This window comes from Mustela nivalis (assembly GCF_964662115.1).
Source record: "Mustela nivalis genome assembly, chromosome: 2".
NCBI classification, from domain to species: Eukaryota; Metazoa; Chordata; class Mammalia; order Carnivora; family Mustelidae; genus Mustela; species Mustela nivalis.
This window is the reverse complement of record NC_139021.1, coordinates 42,213,110-42,231,946: the sequence shown is the minus strand read 5'-3', so window position 1 is coordinate 42,231,946 and position 18,837 is coordinate 42,213,110. Positions and strand designations below refer to the sequence as shown.

At 33.8% G+C, this 18,837-nt stretch overlaps 1 protein-coding gene across 13 annotated transcripts in view; it reads right to left on the bottom strand.

The window, feature by feature from the left end:
* The window catches only part of TRIQK (triple QxxK/R motif containing), a 101,936-nt gene that overhangs the window by 3,097 nt on the left and 80,002 nt on the right, over positions 1-18,837 (bottom strand). For all 13 annotated transcript variants that reach the window (XM_082722900.1, XM_082722890.1, XM_082722891.1 and 10 more), the window contains one exon: positions 3,723-3,808. In XM_082722900.1, the coding sequence (XP_082579026.1) occupies positions 3,723-3,808 (86 nt within the window). The remainder of the gene's footprint in view (positions 1-3,722; positions 3,809-18,837) is intronic.

Sequence of the window (18,837 nt, the reverse complement as noted above, 5' to 3'; positions counted from 1 at the left end):
CCCTGGCCATTTTTAGTTTTACATCCAAAAATCACAAAAAAAAGAAGAAAAATAACTTTTCCAGATGGCTCATCCCAAGAGGTTGTTAGCAGGATCTGTTTGACACTTAAATATTTTACTTATGTAACAAATAAATTGAAATTTTTATATTTATTCTTTTTTTAGATTATACCTTTCAAATAACTAATTAATTAACAAATATGAATTATCTTTTTTCTTCTAAATACTAGGAAACATGGGTATTTACATTCTAAAAAGTGTTTAATGAAATCATAATTCTTCAAAAATAATCTAACTGAACAACAACCAAATAGGAAATATTGGTTGTGCAAATATTTTTTAGGTAGCGCTCATTACTGGGTCTTAAAACACAAGATTTTGTTTACATTAGTAAGACATAGGAAATAAAATACCTTCAATAACCAGAAATTAGTTCTAGATTTTCGAACAATGATAGTCACATCTTTTTTTCTTTTTTTTTAAGATTTATTTATTTGACAGACAGAAATCACAAGTAGGCAGAGAGGGAGGCAGAGAGAGGGAGGGGGGAGTAGGATCCCCACCGTGCAGAGAGACCAATGCAGGGCTCAATCCCAGGACCCTGGGATCATGACCTGAGCCAAAGGCAGAGGCTTTAACCCACTGAGCCACCCAGGCACCCCAGATATTCACATCTTATTCTGAATCAGCGCTGTTCTCTCAAAACCTTTTTAATTACTAAACATATGTTTACAAAAAGGCACTAAAAGTCTTTGAGCATAAAGACTATATTGTGTATTCCTTACCTCTCCAGTCCTAGATATCTCAGTCAATATTTTTGATTTTTATGGTATTGAAATCTGGAAGTTATTTCTTGTATAAATTGCTCCCAGGTGATCATGTCTTGGTCATCTTTCTTTCTATAGGTTCTACAACACTGTAATATTCTTTCTATAGGTTCTACAACATTATAATATTTAAAGCATTTCTAAACAGATAATGAAGGATTAAGATTTAGATAACCTATATAAGAAGTATATTAAAATTAGATAACACTTTAGGGGTTCCTGGGTGGCTCAGTGAGTTAAGCCTCTGCCTTCAGCTCAGGTCATGATCCCAGGGTCCTGTGATCGAGCCCTGCACCGGGCTCTCTGCTCCGCAGAGAGCCTACTTCCTCCTCTCTCAATGCCTGCCTTACTGCCTACTTATGATCTCTGTCCATCAAATAAATAAATAAAATCTTTTTAAAAAATTAGATAATACTTTGAAAACTTTACAACAGCAATAGTAGTATCTCCACAGTAAACTGAGAACATTTTATAATATGCAATATAATAATACAATGCTGACTAAGTTGAAGTGGGGGATCTTAAGGCCAATGGCAACCAACCAAGGGGAGTCTTATTTGTACAAACCAATAATGGCTAATTCAAAGAAGTGTTTTCTCAATCAGCTAACAATTAATAAATGAATTCAATGTTCTAGGTTCAATGTTAACTGTTTTTGTGGTATTATTTAACTCTTCTGAAAACCGAGGTAATGTTATAATCGCTTTTGCAAATATGTCAGCTTAGACTTTGCTAGATCATGGCAACAGGAAGAGGAAAGAGGAATGTGATCCCAGACCTCTTTCTTCTCTGTTCAGTGTTGTCATGGCTGGTATTTTTCTATTCCATCCAGCTGTTCATATTTTCTATAGATTTAAATTATTTTAAGAGCATAATTATGATTCATTCTAAAAATAAGAAATAAAGTGATAAAATACTATAATATTATGGCCACCCTGAATCAACTAGATAAGAGTCAAACATGTTTGATGTTCATTAGTCCTTAGTTGCTTCTCTGACATTATCAATATGGATAAAATCACTCACTGGGGAAATTAAATAGCATTAAATGGCAATTGCTGAAAGAAACTTCGTTATTTAAAATCCTATGCTAAAATGACAAGGCAATCAAAGTTTGACAGGGCAAACTAATTAGCATGCCAGATTTGAAATGTAAAACACATCCATGGTTCTGATTCTAAAAAGTTTCATATCATTTTAATGGGCTTTTCATATAATTTTTCAAGCAAAATAACCAATGTTTAAAGTTAAGGTTTTTGTTTTTCACAAGTATACAAATCAAAATGATAAGTGAGTTTATTCAAAAGGACCTATGTTTGGATGTCAAAACACTTCTGTACATACATTAAATCATAAATGAAGTCTAAGAAAAACTTTTTTCTCAAAAAAAAAGATAAGCAAGTTCTGCATTGTTTATAAAAAGATACTAAGTAATTGTGTTATAAGGTAGATTTATCAGATACTAAGACAGTCATTTCCTCAAATTAAAATAACAAAAATTATAAAGGCAAATAAAGAGAATGTATATATATTAATAAATGAATGACTGCACATTTCTCTAATTTATAGTTGCTTGTTATATTGTGCCACAAGAGGATTTTGCTACCCAATATCTTTCTTTAAAAAACCCCAAAACCAAAACACCACTTTGGAAGAGATAAAAGTGACTGACATAATGCCTTGGTGGAAAATTACAGATAATGCTCTCACTATAAAAGACAATCATCAGGTAACTAACTGTAAAATAAAGAAAGAAAATAACCCCTAACTAATGCTTTTAGAAATATCATGTCATGGAGATAATTTAAAAGATGAATAAAATTTCATGTGAAATTAGAAGAAAATTTCAAAAGATTAATCATTTCTCTTTTAAACAAAAAGACAAACTTTTTTTTTCATTAAAAACTGACACACAGCACTAACTGAGGGGATTGTGTTCTGAAAACATACCACATCACATGGCAATACTTGATCAAAATCAGCAATTAAGAGTAAAACGAAGGCAGTATTTGGTGATCATAATAGCAAATTCTGGAAGACAACCAAATATATCATCTGGCAGTTCAACAGCTGTTACAGCCTGGTAGTAATACCTTGGCATTTGCTATAAGCTATAACTTAGAAAAATTGATTTTTCATCTGCCAGATAAAAACCAAAATCTCCTTTTAACATTTTAATATTTAAATAAAGTATATATACTATTCACTTTAATTTTATACCTTTGACAGTAGAACCATCAAGTTAATTTTTTTATTTATAGTTGAGTCACCTTTAAATACTTGGCAAAAAAATTCACATGAGTAGTAATATAAATGTAATTTTTTTGAACTTCATTGTGCTAGCATATTGGATTATTATCTGCTAACATCATTCTCAGATGCGCTTATCCCTCTTAAGCAGTTAAAACACTGGTTTTCTAAAAGAACAAGTTTGGGGACATTACTAGAATTTCATCATAGAAAGTACTGACAACAATAATAAAACAGAATAAAAGTATATATATTAATGATCTAAGTATATGTAATTATAACTAAAATTTCAATAACCATAAAATTAAATTTATTGAAAATAAAAGAAGTTTTTTTATTTGGGCCACATAAATCACTGAAATGTTTGAGCAATATATACAGTAGCTAGAGGAAAAAGTAAGTTGCAACTTTAAGTATAACTGGTTTTCTTATGTGACATTGTGTTTTATTTTAAGACCTGGTAAAATCTCAGGATCAGAATGATGCTTCCCATTAAGTAAATTCTTTATAAGAACCTTCAATTCTGGCATTGACTTTGACTTTGAAATGTCATAAAACATTTAGCATTCAACATTTATGCAATCCAATTTTAGAAAATGAAATGGCATGCATATATCAAATTTTAAAGTTACCAAATACAGGTACCTTTATCCCTATTGCTGTTTTCTTTGCTTCTGCTTTTAATTTGGTTGCTCGTAAAATAGGTTTGGTTTTTTTATAATCTTGTTTACCTAGAAAGAGATAATTTCAGGCAATGAGCTATGCTTAATATATAATTCAAGTTTAACAGCCAACTGAAATGTCAAGGAATGTTTAAATACAGTAAGCCTGGGACACAGAGTTGCAAAGGAGCTCCCAGTTTTGGAAACCATAAACGTTATCACCCAAGGTCAACTTCTCCTCTCTTAATTTTTTGCAGGAAGATGTAACAGACATCTTCAATTTGGTGTGCAGTAAAAAGCTAAAAAGTTATTTTAGAGAATATTCAGAGTAAAGGAAGTAAACCTTTTGGAAACATTTAGAAACAAATGTGTAAGTGAGTATACCTAATATCCCATTAATAGGTAAGTTAACTTCATCTTCCTACATGAAGAATAAGAGCTCATTATAAATTTATTTTATTAGGGATATATAAAATAACAAAATAATCAATTTGAGGAATATCCTCAAGTTTTGTATAAGAAACTAAAAAAGATCTGTAAAAGCTGTCAGTCACTGAATTCATTAGAAAAATACATATTTAACTTTGTTTGCTCTTAATAGAGGACAGAATAAATACAGCCAAATAAAAGATGTAGGAAAGCTATATTTAAATATTAGTTCCAGTCTTCTCTACCACCTTTCACAGCCAAAGATGAACAAAACTAAGTTAGTTAACATCACCAAATTTCCTTTTTTGTGTACCATTTGACAACTAATGAATAACAAACCTGACTCTGTATATAACTAATGAATTACATAACCTGTGAAGAAAATAGATTTAACAATACAAAAACAAAACAAAACAAGAATAATAAAAACATTGACTAGAATATATTCTTTTGTTAACCAAAAGAACTTTTAACTAAGAACTGGGTCAATGGGTCTCAAATACAGTACATCTCTCTGTGGGGGAGTTAGCATAAATCCACGTAATCTCTCTTATATTCTTATAGTTTGCCTTGTTTCTATCTTATTCCCTTTCCTTTATGATTGGCTCCTTTCCAGACTTATCCCTATATCTCCTTTATGTAAATAATACAACTTCTAACTTTAATTTCCACATCTTCCTTGCACTGAAATAAATCTGAACGCAGTTGATCTACACTGTAGTGTATCATAAAAAGTTAATGTGCAATAAAATAATTCTTTGATAATGATTCAAAAGTGCCTTTAAAATTCCATATAGATTTTTAGAATTAGAAATGGCAGTGAGAAATGAGTCAAATGGATGGGAGTAATGATGAGATGCTCTATTTGTGTTCATTAGACACATAAAAGTGCTTGTTTGGCTGAAGAGCTATGTGATTTTTTGTTGTTGTTGTTGCTTTTTTTTTAAAGAGTCAGTGTATGCTATTTCCTTAACTGCTATCACATAGCAGTCATTCTGGATCTATGAACATGTGGAAGCTTAATAAATATTATTTGATGATAAGGTTTAATGATCCAGAAATGAACCAATTGTAAAAATGTACATCAAATGATCTAAATTTAAATTATGGAATGAATAAACTACAGAAAAATATTACTCTGACGCAGTTTAAATTAGCAACATTTAATTTTGCTGCAAAAGCCTTGACAAGTGTTCATTCTGATTTCACATCTCAACAGTCAAACTATTCATGTCATTATTCCTGCTGAGATATAAACAGGTCAGAACAATGAAAATGGTGACACATCAAATGCCTCACTCAGGGTTACAAAACAAATTTCTAAGGAGAATCTAAAGAGAAATTTGAAGATTATAGATCTGAGGCCAAAAAGTCATTTCTTGTTTTATCTTATATATGCCCTATAATAATCTCTGGGTTCAAGGGGGAAAATAAATGAAAAAAGGATCGTCTTAACCCAAATGTATTACATACACATATGCACTATTCTGGATGATGTGTCTGTCATAAAACAGATTCAAATATACTTCAAAGAGTCAAGGTTAAAGTGAGAATTTATCACTCTACTTCACTTGCCATGTAACTTATTAGTTAAATAATGTGTTCCATTTCAATTCAACTTTAGTATCTCAGAGAATAATACCTCTAGACTCATATTAAAGTTGATATGAACATTTGAAACTGTATTTATAACAAATAGATGGTTTTAAAAAATTATTTACACCTGGTACTTCTCCAAATAGTGCATCTGTCAGTAGTTTAGCATTCTGCTTGCTAACTATGATATCCAAAAGTATATACTGAAAAACGAGGTTTCAGTCTACTGAGTGAAAACGTTTACAGGGGCATCTGTTAAGTTCTTTACAACTAAAACTAGATATTTCTACTATATCAAAGGGGTTTTCAACATTTAAATTTTGTATGGCTTCAAGAAGGATACCTATGCCTACACAATTGTAAAAATGTTAAATACAGAAGCCGCGACATTCTGAGTACTTAACTTAGAAAACCACATACATATATATATATGTACATTTATATATATTATATATGTATATATACACATACAAATACACATATATGTATATAAATACATATATAATAATCTAGATTTTATATGTAGACGGCTTTCTAGACGTAGTTGGGTCCGATTTTGGTTATATCGATAATGCAATAACCAAAGTAGCTGTTTGACAATTACTCATTACCTTTTATATGAGAAGAAACCTGGAGAACTTAAGCCTATGAAACTAATCTGGGGCCCCAATTATTTAGTTTCTCTGTTTAATGACACCATTCATCATATTTCTGTATTTTCATTTCCTATGGCATAGTTTAAGTAACAAAAACTTTTTTTCCCCTTCCCTAAGCTTCCTGATTGAGTGATTTATGCTTTCTCTTTCCAATATAATCCTCTAATACTACTTTTTTTTATATTTTATTCTTAAATTATCACAATGAAATTGACTCTTTTTTTTCTTTTGGTATACAGTTCTATGAGTTTTAATGTTCTTGTATAGATTCATGTAACTACTGCCATAATCAGGGTACAGAATAGTTCTATCTCAAAAACTCCCCATGCTATCCTTTTATATCCATGCCTCCTCCCCATCCATAATTCCTGGCAACCACTGAGCTACCGTCCATTGCTATAACTGTGTCTTTTCAGTAATATGGCAGTAATGTGACAATGGCTTCTCTGAATCAGCATAAGGCCTTTAAGTTTCACCCAAGTTGTATGACTCACCAATTCATTCTTCTCTATTGCTGATCAGTATTCCATTGTATGAAGGTATCAGAGTCTGTTTATCCATTCACTCACTGAAGTACATTTGGGTTATGTCTAGTACTTTGCAAGTACTACAAGAGCTACCTATAAACACAGGTGTATGGATTTTTATATGAACACAAGTTTTCAATTTATTAGAGTAGGACTGCTGAGTCATATGGTAAGTATATATTTAACTTTGCAAGAAACTGCCAAACCATTTTCCGGAGTGGCTATATCGTTTCATATTCCCACCAGCAATGGATCAGAGTTCTGGTAGTTTTGCATCAGACATGTATTAGTATCTTCTACATTATCTAATTTTTAACATACAATTGTTTATACTATTACTTTATAATCCATTTTATATACATAGGGTCAACAGTAAGGTGCCCTGTTTCATTAATGATATCTTTGTTTTATTTTGTTTTTAACAGTGTAACTAAGTTTTTCAATTGTGTTGATCTTTCTAAATAAACTATTGGTTTTGTTATTTTTTTATTATTTTTCTCTTCTCTATGTATTTTCCACTTTAAACGTTATTATATCCTTTCCTTCAGCTTTGGGTTTAGTTTGCTCTTTTCATATTCTAACTTGTCTAGACAGAAAGGTTATTGATTTGAAATATTTCTTCATTTCTACATTCTTCATAAATGTACTATTTAATAGGTCCAAAATGCCATCTAAGTACTCTTCAGCAGCACCTCATACATTAGCAAGAAGAGGAAAAAAGTTAGACATAAAACATATATGTAGACTTATATTTATCTATGCAATTACCTTTACAAGTGTTAATTTTTTGAGTCTTTGTTGTTGTTGTTTATTTTTTCTTTATATGGATTTGAGTTACTGTCTTGTGTGTTTTCATTCCAACTTCAAGGACTTCCTTGTTTTCTTGTGGGGCAGGTGTGCTATTATAAATTACCTGGTTTTGTTTATCTGAAAACATGTTAATTTCTCCTTTTTTTTAAATTTTGGGTTTTTTTTTCATCTTTTTTAAGTTTTTTGTTTTTTATAAACATATAACGTATTTTTATCCCCAGGGTACAGGTCTGTGAATCACCAGGTTTACACATTTTACAGCACTCACCATAGCACATACCCTCCCCAATGTCCATAACCCCAGCCCATTTCCACCCCCTCTACCCCCAGCAACCTCAGTTTGTTTTGTGAGATTAAGAGTCACTTACAGTTTGTCTCCCTCCCGATCCCATCTTGTTTCATTTATTCTTCTCCTACCCCCCAACCCCCGACATTGCATCTCCACTTCTTCATATCAGGGAGATCATATGATAGTTGTCTTTCTCCAATTGACTTATTTCACTAAGCATGATACCCTCTAGTTCCATCCACATCATCGCAATAGGGAAGATTTCATTTCTTTTGATGGCTGCATAGTACTCCATTCATCTGTTGATGGACATCTAGGTTCTTTCCATAGTTTGGCTATTGTAGACATTGCTGCTGTAAACATTCGGGTGCACGTGCCCCTTTGGATCACTACATTTTTATCTTTAGGATAAATACCCAGTAGTGCAATTGCTGGGTCATAAGGTAGTTCTATTTTCAACATTTTGAGGAACCTCCATGCTGTTTTCCAGAGTGGTTGCACTAGCTTGCATTCCCACCAACAGTGTAGGAGGGTTCCCCTTTCTCCGCATCCTCGCCAGCATCTGTCATTTCCTGACTTGTTGATTTTAGCCATTCTGACTGGGTGATATCTCATTGTGGTTTTGATTTGTATTTCCCTGATGCCGAGTGATGCACTTTTTCATGTGTCTGTTGGCTATCTGGATGTCTTCTTTGCAAAAATGTCTGTTCATGTCCTCTGCCCATTTCTTGATTGGATTATTTGTTCTTTGGGTGTTGAGTTTGCTAAGTTCTTTATAGACTTTGGACACTAGCACTTTATTTGATATGTTGTTTGCAAATATCTTCTCCCATTCTGTAAGTTGTCTTTTGGTTTTGTTAACTGTTTCCTTTGCTGTGCAAAAGCTTTTGATCTTGATGAAATCCCAATAGTTCATTTTTGCCCTTGCTTCTCTTGCCTTTGGCGATGATCCTAGGAAGACATTGCTGCGGCTGAGGTCGAAGAGGTTGCTGCCTGTGTTCTCCTCAAGGATTTTGATGAATTCCTTTCTCACATTGACGTCCTTCATCCATTTTGAGTCTATTTTCATATGTGGTGTAAGGAAATGGTCCAATTTCATTTTTCTGCATGTGGCCGTCCAATTTTCCCAACACAATTTATTGAAGAGGCTGTCTTTTTTCCACTGGACGTTCTTTCCTGCTTTGTCAAAGATTAGTTGACCATAGAGTTGAGGGTCTATTTCTGGGCTTTCTGTTCTGTTCCATTGATCTATCTGTCTGTTTTTGTGCCAGTACCATGCTGTCTTGATGATGACAGCTTTGTAAAAGAGCTTGAAGTCCGCAATTGTGATGCTATCAACTTTGGCTTTCTTTTTCAATATTCCTTTGGCTATTCAATGTCTTTTCTGGTTCCATATAAATTTTAGGATTATTTGTTCCATTTCTTTGAAAAAAAATGGGTGGGATTTTGATAGGGATTGCATTAAATGTATAGATTGCTTTAAGTAGCATAGACATTTTTACAATATTTGTTCTCCCGATCCAGGAACATGGAACATTTTTCCATTTCTTTGTGTCTTCTTCAATTTCTCTCATGAGTACTTTATAGTTTTCTGAGTATAGATTCTTGGCCTCTTTGGTTAGGTTTATTCCTAGGTATCTTATGGTTTGGGGTGTAATTGTAAATGGGATTGACTCCTTAATTTCTCTTTCTTCTGTCTTCTTGTTGGTGTAAAGAAACACAACTGATTTCTGTGCATTGATTTTATATCCTGACACTTTACTGAATTCCTGTACAAGTTCTAACAGTTTTGGAGTGGAGCCCTTTGGGTTTTCCACATATAGGATCATATCATCTGCAAAGAGTGATAGTTTGATTCTTCTTTGCTGATTTGGATGCCTTTAATTTCTTTTTGTTGTCTGATTGCTGAGACTAGGACTTCCAGTACTATGTTGAATAGCAGTGGTGATAACGGACATCCCTGCCGTGTTCCTGACCTTAGCAGAAAAGCTTTCAGTTTTTCCCCAAGGAGAATGATATTTGTGGCAAGTTTTTCATAGATGGCTTTGATAATATTGAGGTATGTGCCCTCTATCCCTACACTTTGAAGAGTTTTGATCAGGAAGGGATGCTGTACTTTGTCAAATGCTTTTTCAGCATCTATTGAGAGTATCATATGGTTCTTGTTCTTTCTTTTATTAATGTATTGTATCACGTTGATTGATTTGCGGATGTTGAAACAACCTTGCAGCCCTGGAATAGATCCCACTTGGTCGTGGTGAATAATCCTTTTAATATACTGTTGGATCTTATTGGCCAGTATTTTAGAATTTTTGCATCTGTATTCATCAAGGATATTGGTCTGTAGTTATCTTTTTTGCTGGGATCCTTGTCTGGTTTTGGGATCAAGGTCCTGCTGACCTCATAAAATGAGTTTGGAAGTTTTCCTATTATTTCTATTTTTTGGAAAGTTTCAGGGGAATAGGAATTAGTTCTTCTTTAAATGTTTGGTAGAATTCCCCCAGGAAGCCATCTGGACCTGGGCTTTTGTTTGTTTGGATATTTTTGATGACTGTTTCAATCTCCTTAATGGTTATGGGTCTGTTCAGGTTTTCTATTTCTTCCTGGTTCAGTTGTGGTAGTTTATATGTCTCTAGGAATGCAACTATTTCGTCCAGATTGTCAAATTTGTTGGCATAGAGTTGCTCATAGTATGTTCTTATAATTGTTATTTCTTTGGTGTTAGTTGTGATCTCTCCTCTTTCATTCATGATTTTATTTATTTGGTTATTTTCTCTTTTCTTTTTGATAAGTCTGGCCAGGGGTTTATTATCAATCTTATTAATTCTTTCAGAGAACCAGCTCTTGGTTTTGTTGATTTGTTCTACTGTATTTTTTTGTTTGTTTGTTTGTTTTCCATTTCATTGATTTCTGCTCTGATCTTTTTGATTTCTCTTCTCCTGCTGGGTTTAGGCTTTCCTTCTTGTTCTTTCTCCAGCTCCTTTAGGTGTAGGGTTAGGTTGTGTATTTGATAACTTTCTTGTTTCTTGAGAAAGGCTTGTACCACTATATGTTTTCCTCTCCGGATTTTCCCACAGATTTTGAACCGTTGTGTTTTCATTATCATTTGTTTCCATGAATTTTTTCAATTCTTCTTTAATTTTCTGGTGGACCCATTCATTCTTTAGAAGGATGCTGTTTAGTCTCCACATACTTGCGTTTTTTCCAAATTTCCTCTTGTGATTGAGTTCTAGCTTCAGAGCATTTTGGTCTGAAAATATGCAGGGAATGATCCTGATCTTTTTTTTTTTTAATATTTTATTTATTTATTTGACAGAGAGAGATCACAAGTAGGCAGAGAGGCAGGCAGAGAGAGAGAGGAGGAAGCAGGCTCCCTGCTGAGCAGAGAGCCCGATGCGGAACTCGATCCCAGGACCCTGAGATCATGACCTGAGCCGAAGGCAGTGGCTTAACCCACTGAGCCACCCAGGTGCCCCTGATACTGGTTGAGACCTGATTTATGACACAGGATGTGATCTATTCTGGAGAATGCTCCATGTGCACTAAAGAAGAATGAGTATTCTGTTGCTTTGGGATGAAATGTTCTGAATATATCTGTGATGTCCATCTGTTCCAGTGTGTCATTTAAGGCCTTTATTTCCTTGTTGATATTTACCTTGGATGATCTGTCCATTTCAGTGAAGGGAGTGTTAAAGTCCCCTACTATTACTGTATTATTGTCAATGTGTTTCTTTGATTATGTTATTAATTGGTTTATATAGTTGGCTGCTCCCATGTTAGGGGCATAGATATTTAAAATTGTTAGATCTTCTTGTTGGACAGACCCTTTGAGTATGGTATAGTGTCCTTCTTCATCTCTTATTATAGTCTTTGACTTAAAATCTAATTGATATGATATAAGGATTGCTACCCCAGCTTTCTTCTAATGTCCATTAGCATGGTAAATTCTTTTCCACCCCCTCACTTTAAATCTGGAGGTGTCTTCAGGCTTAAAATGAGTTTCTTGTAGGCAACATATAGATGGGTTTTGTTTTTTTATCCATTCTAATACCCTGTGTCTTTTGATTGGGGCATTTAACCCATTAACATTGAGGTTAACTATTGAGAGATATGAATTTAGTGCCACTGTATTGCCTGTAAGGTGACTGTAACTGTCTATTGTCTTTGTCCTTTCTGATCTACTACTTTTAGGCTCTCTCTTTGCTTAGAGGATCCCTTTAACTATTGCCTGTAGAGCTGGCTTGGTGTTTGCAAATTCTTTCAGTTTTTGTTTGTCCTGGACACATTTTATCTCTCCTTCTATTTTCAATGATAGCCTAGCTGGATATAGTATTCTTGGCTGCATGTTTTTCCTCATTTAGTGCTCTGAAAATTTCATGCCAGCTCTTTCTGGCCTGCCAGGTCTCTGTGGATAAGTCAGCTGCCGATCTAATATTTTTACCATTGTATGTTACAGACTTTTCTTCCCGGGCTACTTTCAGGATTTTCTCTTTGTCGCTAAGACTTGTAAATTTTACTATTAGGTGATGGGTTGTGGACCTATTCTAGTTGATTTTGAGGGGGGGTCTCTGCACCTCCTGGATTTTGATGCTTGTTCCCTTTGCCATATTAGGGAAATTCTCTCCAATAATTCTCTCCAATATACCTTCTGCTCCCCTCTCTCTTTCTTCTTCTTCTGGAATCCCAATTATTCTAATGTTTCATTTTATGGTGTCACTTATCTCTCGAATTCTCCCCTCGTGGTCCTGTAGCCGTTTGTCCCTCCTTTGCTCAGCTTCTTTATTCTCTGTCATTTGGTCTTCTATATCACTAATTCTTTCTTCCACCTCATTAACCTAGCTGTAAGAGCCTCCATTTTTGATTGCACCTCATTAATAGCTTTTTTGATTTCAACTTGGTTAGATTTTAGTTCTTTTATTTTTCCAGAAAGGGCTTTTATCTCCCGAGAGGGTTTTTCTAATATCTTTCATGCTTTTTATGAGCCTGGCTAGAACCTTGAGAATCGTCATTCTGAATTCTATATCTGACATAATACCAATGTATTGATTAGGTCCCTAGCCTTCGGTACTGCCTCTTGTTCTTTTTTTTTGTGGTGAGTTTTTCCACCTTGTCATTTTGTCCAGATAAGAGTATATGAAGGAGCAAAAAAATACTGAAAGGGTGGCAAAGACCCCAGGAAAATGTGCTTTAACCAAATCAGAAGAGACCTCAAATCATGGGAGGGAAAAAGGGGATAAAAAGAAGTTCAGGAAAAAAAAAAATTGAAAAAAGAAAATAAAGAAAAAAATATATATATATCAAATAAACCAGTTAAAGAACGTTAAAAAAGAAAAGGGGAAAAGTTATAAAAAATTTAGCACAAGAAAAAAAATAAAATTAAAAATAAAATTAAATTAACTGCAAGACTAAACAATCAAAGCACGGCTTTGCTTTCTCCTCCACTGGAATTCTGCTGCTCTTCTTGGTAGGTGAACTTTGTCTTGGCTGGATTTCTGTTGATCTTCTGGGGGAGGGGCCTGTTGTAGTGATTCTCAAGTGTCTTTGCCCCAGGCAGAATCGCATCACCCTTACCAGGGACCAGGCTAAGTAATCTGCTCGGGTTCACTTTCAGGACCTTTTGTCCCCTGAACACTTTCCGTAGAGTTCCGGAGGATGGGAATGCAAATGGCAGCCTCCCAGTCTCTGACCTGGAGGAGCCAAGAGCTTGGGGCCCCACTCATCAGTGCACCCTCAGAGAAAAGAGCCCAATCACTCCCGTCTCCCTGGCCTCTGGCCACACTCCGAGCTCACCCAGCCTGCGATTAGTTCAAGGTATCCAAGCTGAGAACTCACTCCTCAGCTCTGTCTCTGTCTCTGTAGCTGGTCTAATACCTGTGAGCTCTGCGACACTCAGACACCCCCAATCTTTCTGTGACCCTGCAGGACCTAGGGCCACGCTGGCCACGCATGGGCTTCAAACTGGTTTAGCCTCTGGAGTGATGTCCCTCAGTGGCGCAGACTTTTAAAAGTCCTGATTTTGTGCTCCATTGCACTGCCGCTTGCCGGGAGTCAGCCCCTCCCCCCATGGTCTATCTTCCCTCGCTTTGGATTCACTTCTCTGCCAGTCCTACCTTTCAGAAAGTGGTTGATTTTCTGTTTTTAGAATTGCTGTTCTTCTCTTTGATCTCCCGTTGGATTTGTAGGTGTTTGCAATGGTTTGATAAGCTATCTAGCTGATCTCCTGCTACCTGGTGTAGTCTCAGCCTGCTACTTCTCCCAATTTCTCCTTTTTTAAAGGACAATTGTGCTGGATATAGATCTCTTGGCTGACTGTCTATTGCTTTTAGCATATCATATGTAATCTATTACTTTTCTCTTGCTGCTTTCAACAATCATTTTTTATGTTTGACTTTCAACAGTTTGACTATAATGTAGACCAGTGTGTATCTCTTTGAGTTTATCCTGCTTGAAATTTATTGAGGTTCTTGGATTAAAAAAATCAAAGTGTTTCATCAAATTAGGGAAGTTTTCAGATATGATTTTTTTCAAATGCCCTTTCTGACCCACTCTCTTCCTCCTCTTATTCTGGAACTATCATTGTACATAGTTGGTATGATGGATGGTATCCTATAGGTCTTTGTGTCTCTGCTCATTTTTTGTCATTCTTCATTTATTCTTTTTTCTTCATGTTCCTCAAAAAGTATAATCTCAATTAACCTCTCTTCATTTCTCTGATTCTTCTGTCAGTTCACATCTGCTGTGAGGTCCCTCTAGTGAAATTTTTATAATTATTGTACTTTTCAACTCCAGAATTTCTATTTGCTTTTTTAAATATACATAATTTACATTTATATAATAAGGTGATTTATTTGATGAGGCATCATTCTTAATTTCAATTCTTTAAACATGGTTTTAGTTTTTAAACATATTTTAAAAGGCTGACTTAAAGTCTCTGTTCAATAAGTCCAAGATATTACCTTTTTTAAAGACAAGTTTCACTATTCTTTTTATGTGTATACAACACCCTTTGCTGATTCTTTATGCATTTTATAATTCTTGTAAAAACTGGACATATCAAGTAATGTAATGTGGCTACCCTGCAAATCATATCTCCCCTATGATGTTGTTGCTACTATTTGTTTTTCTTTTGTTGGTTTTATTGTTTTTTTTTTAATGACTTTTATAGTCTAATTCTGTAAAGTCTGTATGTTTGTCATGTGCAGTCACTTAGCTTAATGTTCACCGAAAGACTGGACAAATATTTTCCTAAATGCTCTGAACCAGTATCTTCCAACAATGCTGAGGAGCTGTGTGTGGTGGGGCAGGTGTGTGTATGTATGCGTGTATGTGTATGTGTGTGTGTGTATTTGGTATATATTTTCCATACTCTGACAGTAGTTTATAGTCCTGCCTTAGACTTCACTTCCTGCTAGCTTCTTCAAGGTCAGCAAGAGGTGAGAAATTTTAAAGCCTTTTCAGGTCTTCATTGGACATGGCATAGCTCTCCATAGGCTTGTGACTTTCTAGATTCCCAGAAATCTATGTTCGAGATTTTTATAGACCCTATGGAAATCTCATTGCCCAGTTTTTTAATATTTTTAGGAGAACCTCCTACTAGTCCCAACTAGTAATGCTACTTCAAGTGGTTGTGATGTTAAAAACTTGCCACTGATGGGGTCAAATTCTGGGAGAGGGCCCTTCACACAGAGTGAGCTCTAAGTCTAAGTCTAGTCAAATAAGGACAAGTTTTGAAAATGAGGCTTGTCAGGGAGTTACCAGACAGGTCAGATAGGGACAATTCTCTGAGGATAGAGTGTAGCATATTTCCAAACTCATTCTGCCTTCTCGATTATTTGCAGGATTATGCTTTTCACAACTACTATAGTTGCAAGGATGAGCAGAGAAAGATGGAAGTAAGACCAGTTAAAACCCAAAAAAGTCTAATGTTCTAATTGAAATTCAGTTTTTCTCAAGTAAACACTCCCTGGACTGATGTTAAGAGGTCTGTTAATTTCCAGATTTCTGAAAAGATTGATTTTGACTTATTTTTTGTCATTTTTCTTATTGCTTTTATAGAAGAGCAGATTTTGAGATCCTTCCTTTTTATTCAAGAAGTATGTCTCTATCCCTATACTTTTAATGTCATTATATTTGAAGTTTATTTCCTTTATACAGCATATATTTGGGTTATTTTATAAAATTTCAACCTGAAAATCTATTGTCTTTTAATTGGTATGTTTAGACTATTAACACTTAATGAAACTATTAATACGTTTTTATTTAGGTCTATTATTTTATTATTGTTTTCTTTTTGCTCCCTTTTATTTGTTCCTGTTTCACTTTTCCTGTCATTTTTTGAATTGTTTAAACATTTCTTAGTATTTTATTTAAGTTATTATGATTTTGATATATTTTTAGTATGTTTTAAAAATTGTCCTAGAATTATAAAATGTACATTTAACTCTTCAGGTTCTAATTCAAATCAATATTTTGTTCAATTCTCTATTTTTAAACATAATCTACATTATTTTCAAAATATACATTTCAATAAATTTCATATTCCAGTTGATGGAAATAAGTAGTATAGTGCTTTGTTGAGCTAGTTCCACTAGTTTCTATCTTTTGACTTTTCTGTGCTTATATTTGAACTTCTTGGACATGTGTCATAGGTTTGGAAAGTTGATATATACAGTGGACTTCTACTAATTCAAACCTTTAAATGTCTTCAAGGAAAGATTTATAAAAGTGAATAGAGGGGAAACCTGGGTGGCTCAGTGGGTTAAGCCTCTGTCTTCAGCTCAGGTCATGATTCCAGGATCCTGGGATCAAGCCCCGCATCAGCTCTCTGCTCAGTAGGAAGCCTGCTTCTCCCTCTCTCTCTGCCTGCCTCTTTGCCTATTTGTGATATCTGTCTGTCAAATAAATAAATAAAATCTTTAAAAAAAAAAGTGAATAAAGGGCTGTAGCACATGCTTGGTTTCCTTAAAAATGCCAGGCAAGACATTGTTGTCTGTATTGGATGTATGTTCTTATTATAGCTTAACAGTTTTGCAATAAAATGTGCAAGACACATGCATAGTTAGAAGGATTATTATGCTCTTGTTACTGAAACGTTAGATTTATGATAAAACGACAATTTATCCTTAAATAATATCTGTGATTTAGTCATGAAATAAAATTTCCTACTACTCTTCTCTCCAGTTTTGTGACTAGTTTAAATTGAATAGTATCCTGAAGTTGCTAGATCTGTGCTATTAAAAAGTTACATTATTATTTTTAACTATTCATTTTAATAGAATTTTTTGATATTGTGAAACCAAAACAAAATACAGAAATACATGTAATGTTCAGGATGATACATGATGACAAATGCCATTCTTAATCCCCAATCTCAATGACCATCATCAAAACAGTCATAACATTCTCTTTAATTCTCTCTAAAATAACTACATATTATAATTTAAACTTGTGAGATATATTTATACTAGCAAAATGCTATTTTTATATGTTTAAAGTTGTAAAATTAATATTCTAGTAGAAAATTCTATAATATGGGAAACTGCTTTTATGGCCTAGTATGAATACAGATTCTATTATCCATTATTTATGGTTCTTAATAAGTAAAACACATTTAAATAATTGCATCTTTAAGATTACCAATCCAAACAAAATATTTTTCTAAAAATCATGACATTGAGTTGAAATTCCTTCAAATCAACCTGAATTCTTAAAAAAAGAGAGTATGTCATTATGAATTTTTCATTACGAAACTCCTTTTGCATGTAAAATTCTAGATCATTCTTAGAGAGAAAGTGAAAAAGTTCTCCCCAAATATAATAATGATACAGCTAAATAATACACTGAGAACAATAAAATAAATTTGTTTTTATATGAATGCCTGGATTTACATGAACTCACATATAAGGCAAAAATACACTTAGGATGTGTGACCCTTAGTATTTATTCCATAACAGATTCTAGCTTTCTTTTTTATTTCCCAAAATGAATCAAGATTTAATGCTGAAAAATGGATATTTCATAATTAAGAAATACTAAAGCTTGCATTTTCACATAGGAAAATTTGTCATAAGATTGCTCTTTGAACTAATATTAACACTGATTCTCAAATTATTAGTATATGCATATGGTTAATAGTAGATGGTAAGATCTCTGAAGTAAGGTTATTTTGGCTAGCAAGTAAAAAAAATATTAACTACTGTCCATCAGGAAAAAAAAGAAAAATATATGAAAAAAATATATATAACAGTTTACTATTTTCACCTGCATCCAAAATTTTAATTACATGAGTCATTATTTTTTAAGGTTAGTAGATAGAATTGCCAGAACCTCTGAGAATAGTGTGACATTAGAACATAACACTGACTATTAGTTTTCCTAGTTAACTTTATACCTAATTAAGCATAACTGAAAATGTTCCCTTATGGTCATAAGTATTTTTATAGTCTGGTTTCTAAACAACTCATTCATTTATTCATTCATTCACTCATTAAAAATTATTTACTGTGGGATGCCTGGCTGGCTCAGTCAGTAGAGCAAATGACTCTTGATATCAGGGTTGTAAGTTCAAGTCCTACACTGGGTGTGGAGATTACTTTAAATCTTTTTAAAAATTATCTATTGAGCACTTACCATGTAACAAACAATGTTCAAGGTACTAAATATATACAGCAGTGTGAGCAAAACAGACCAATTGTCTATTATCCTTGTTAAAAGATAAATAATAAGGAAAAAAATTCAGTTTTCTAGGTGATAAAAAGCACTAAAAAGAAAAAAAGAGCTGGTGAGGGGCAG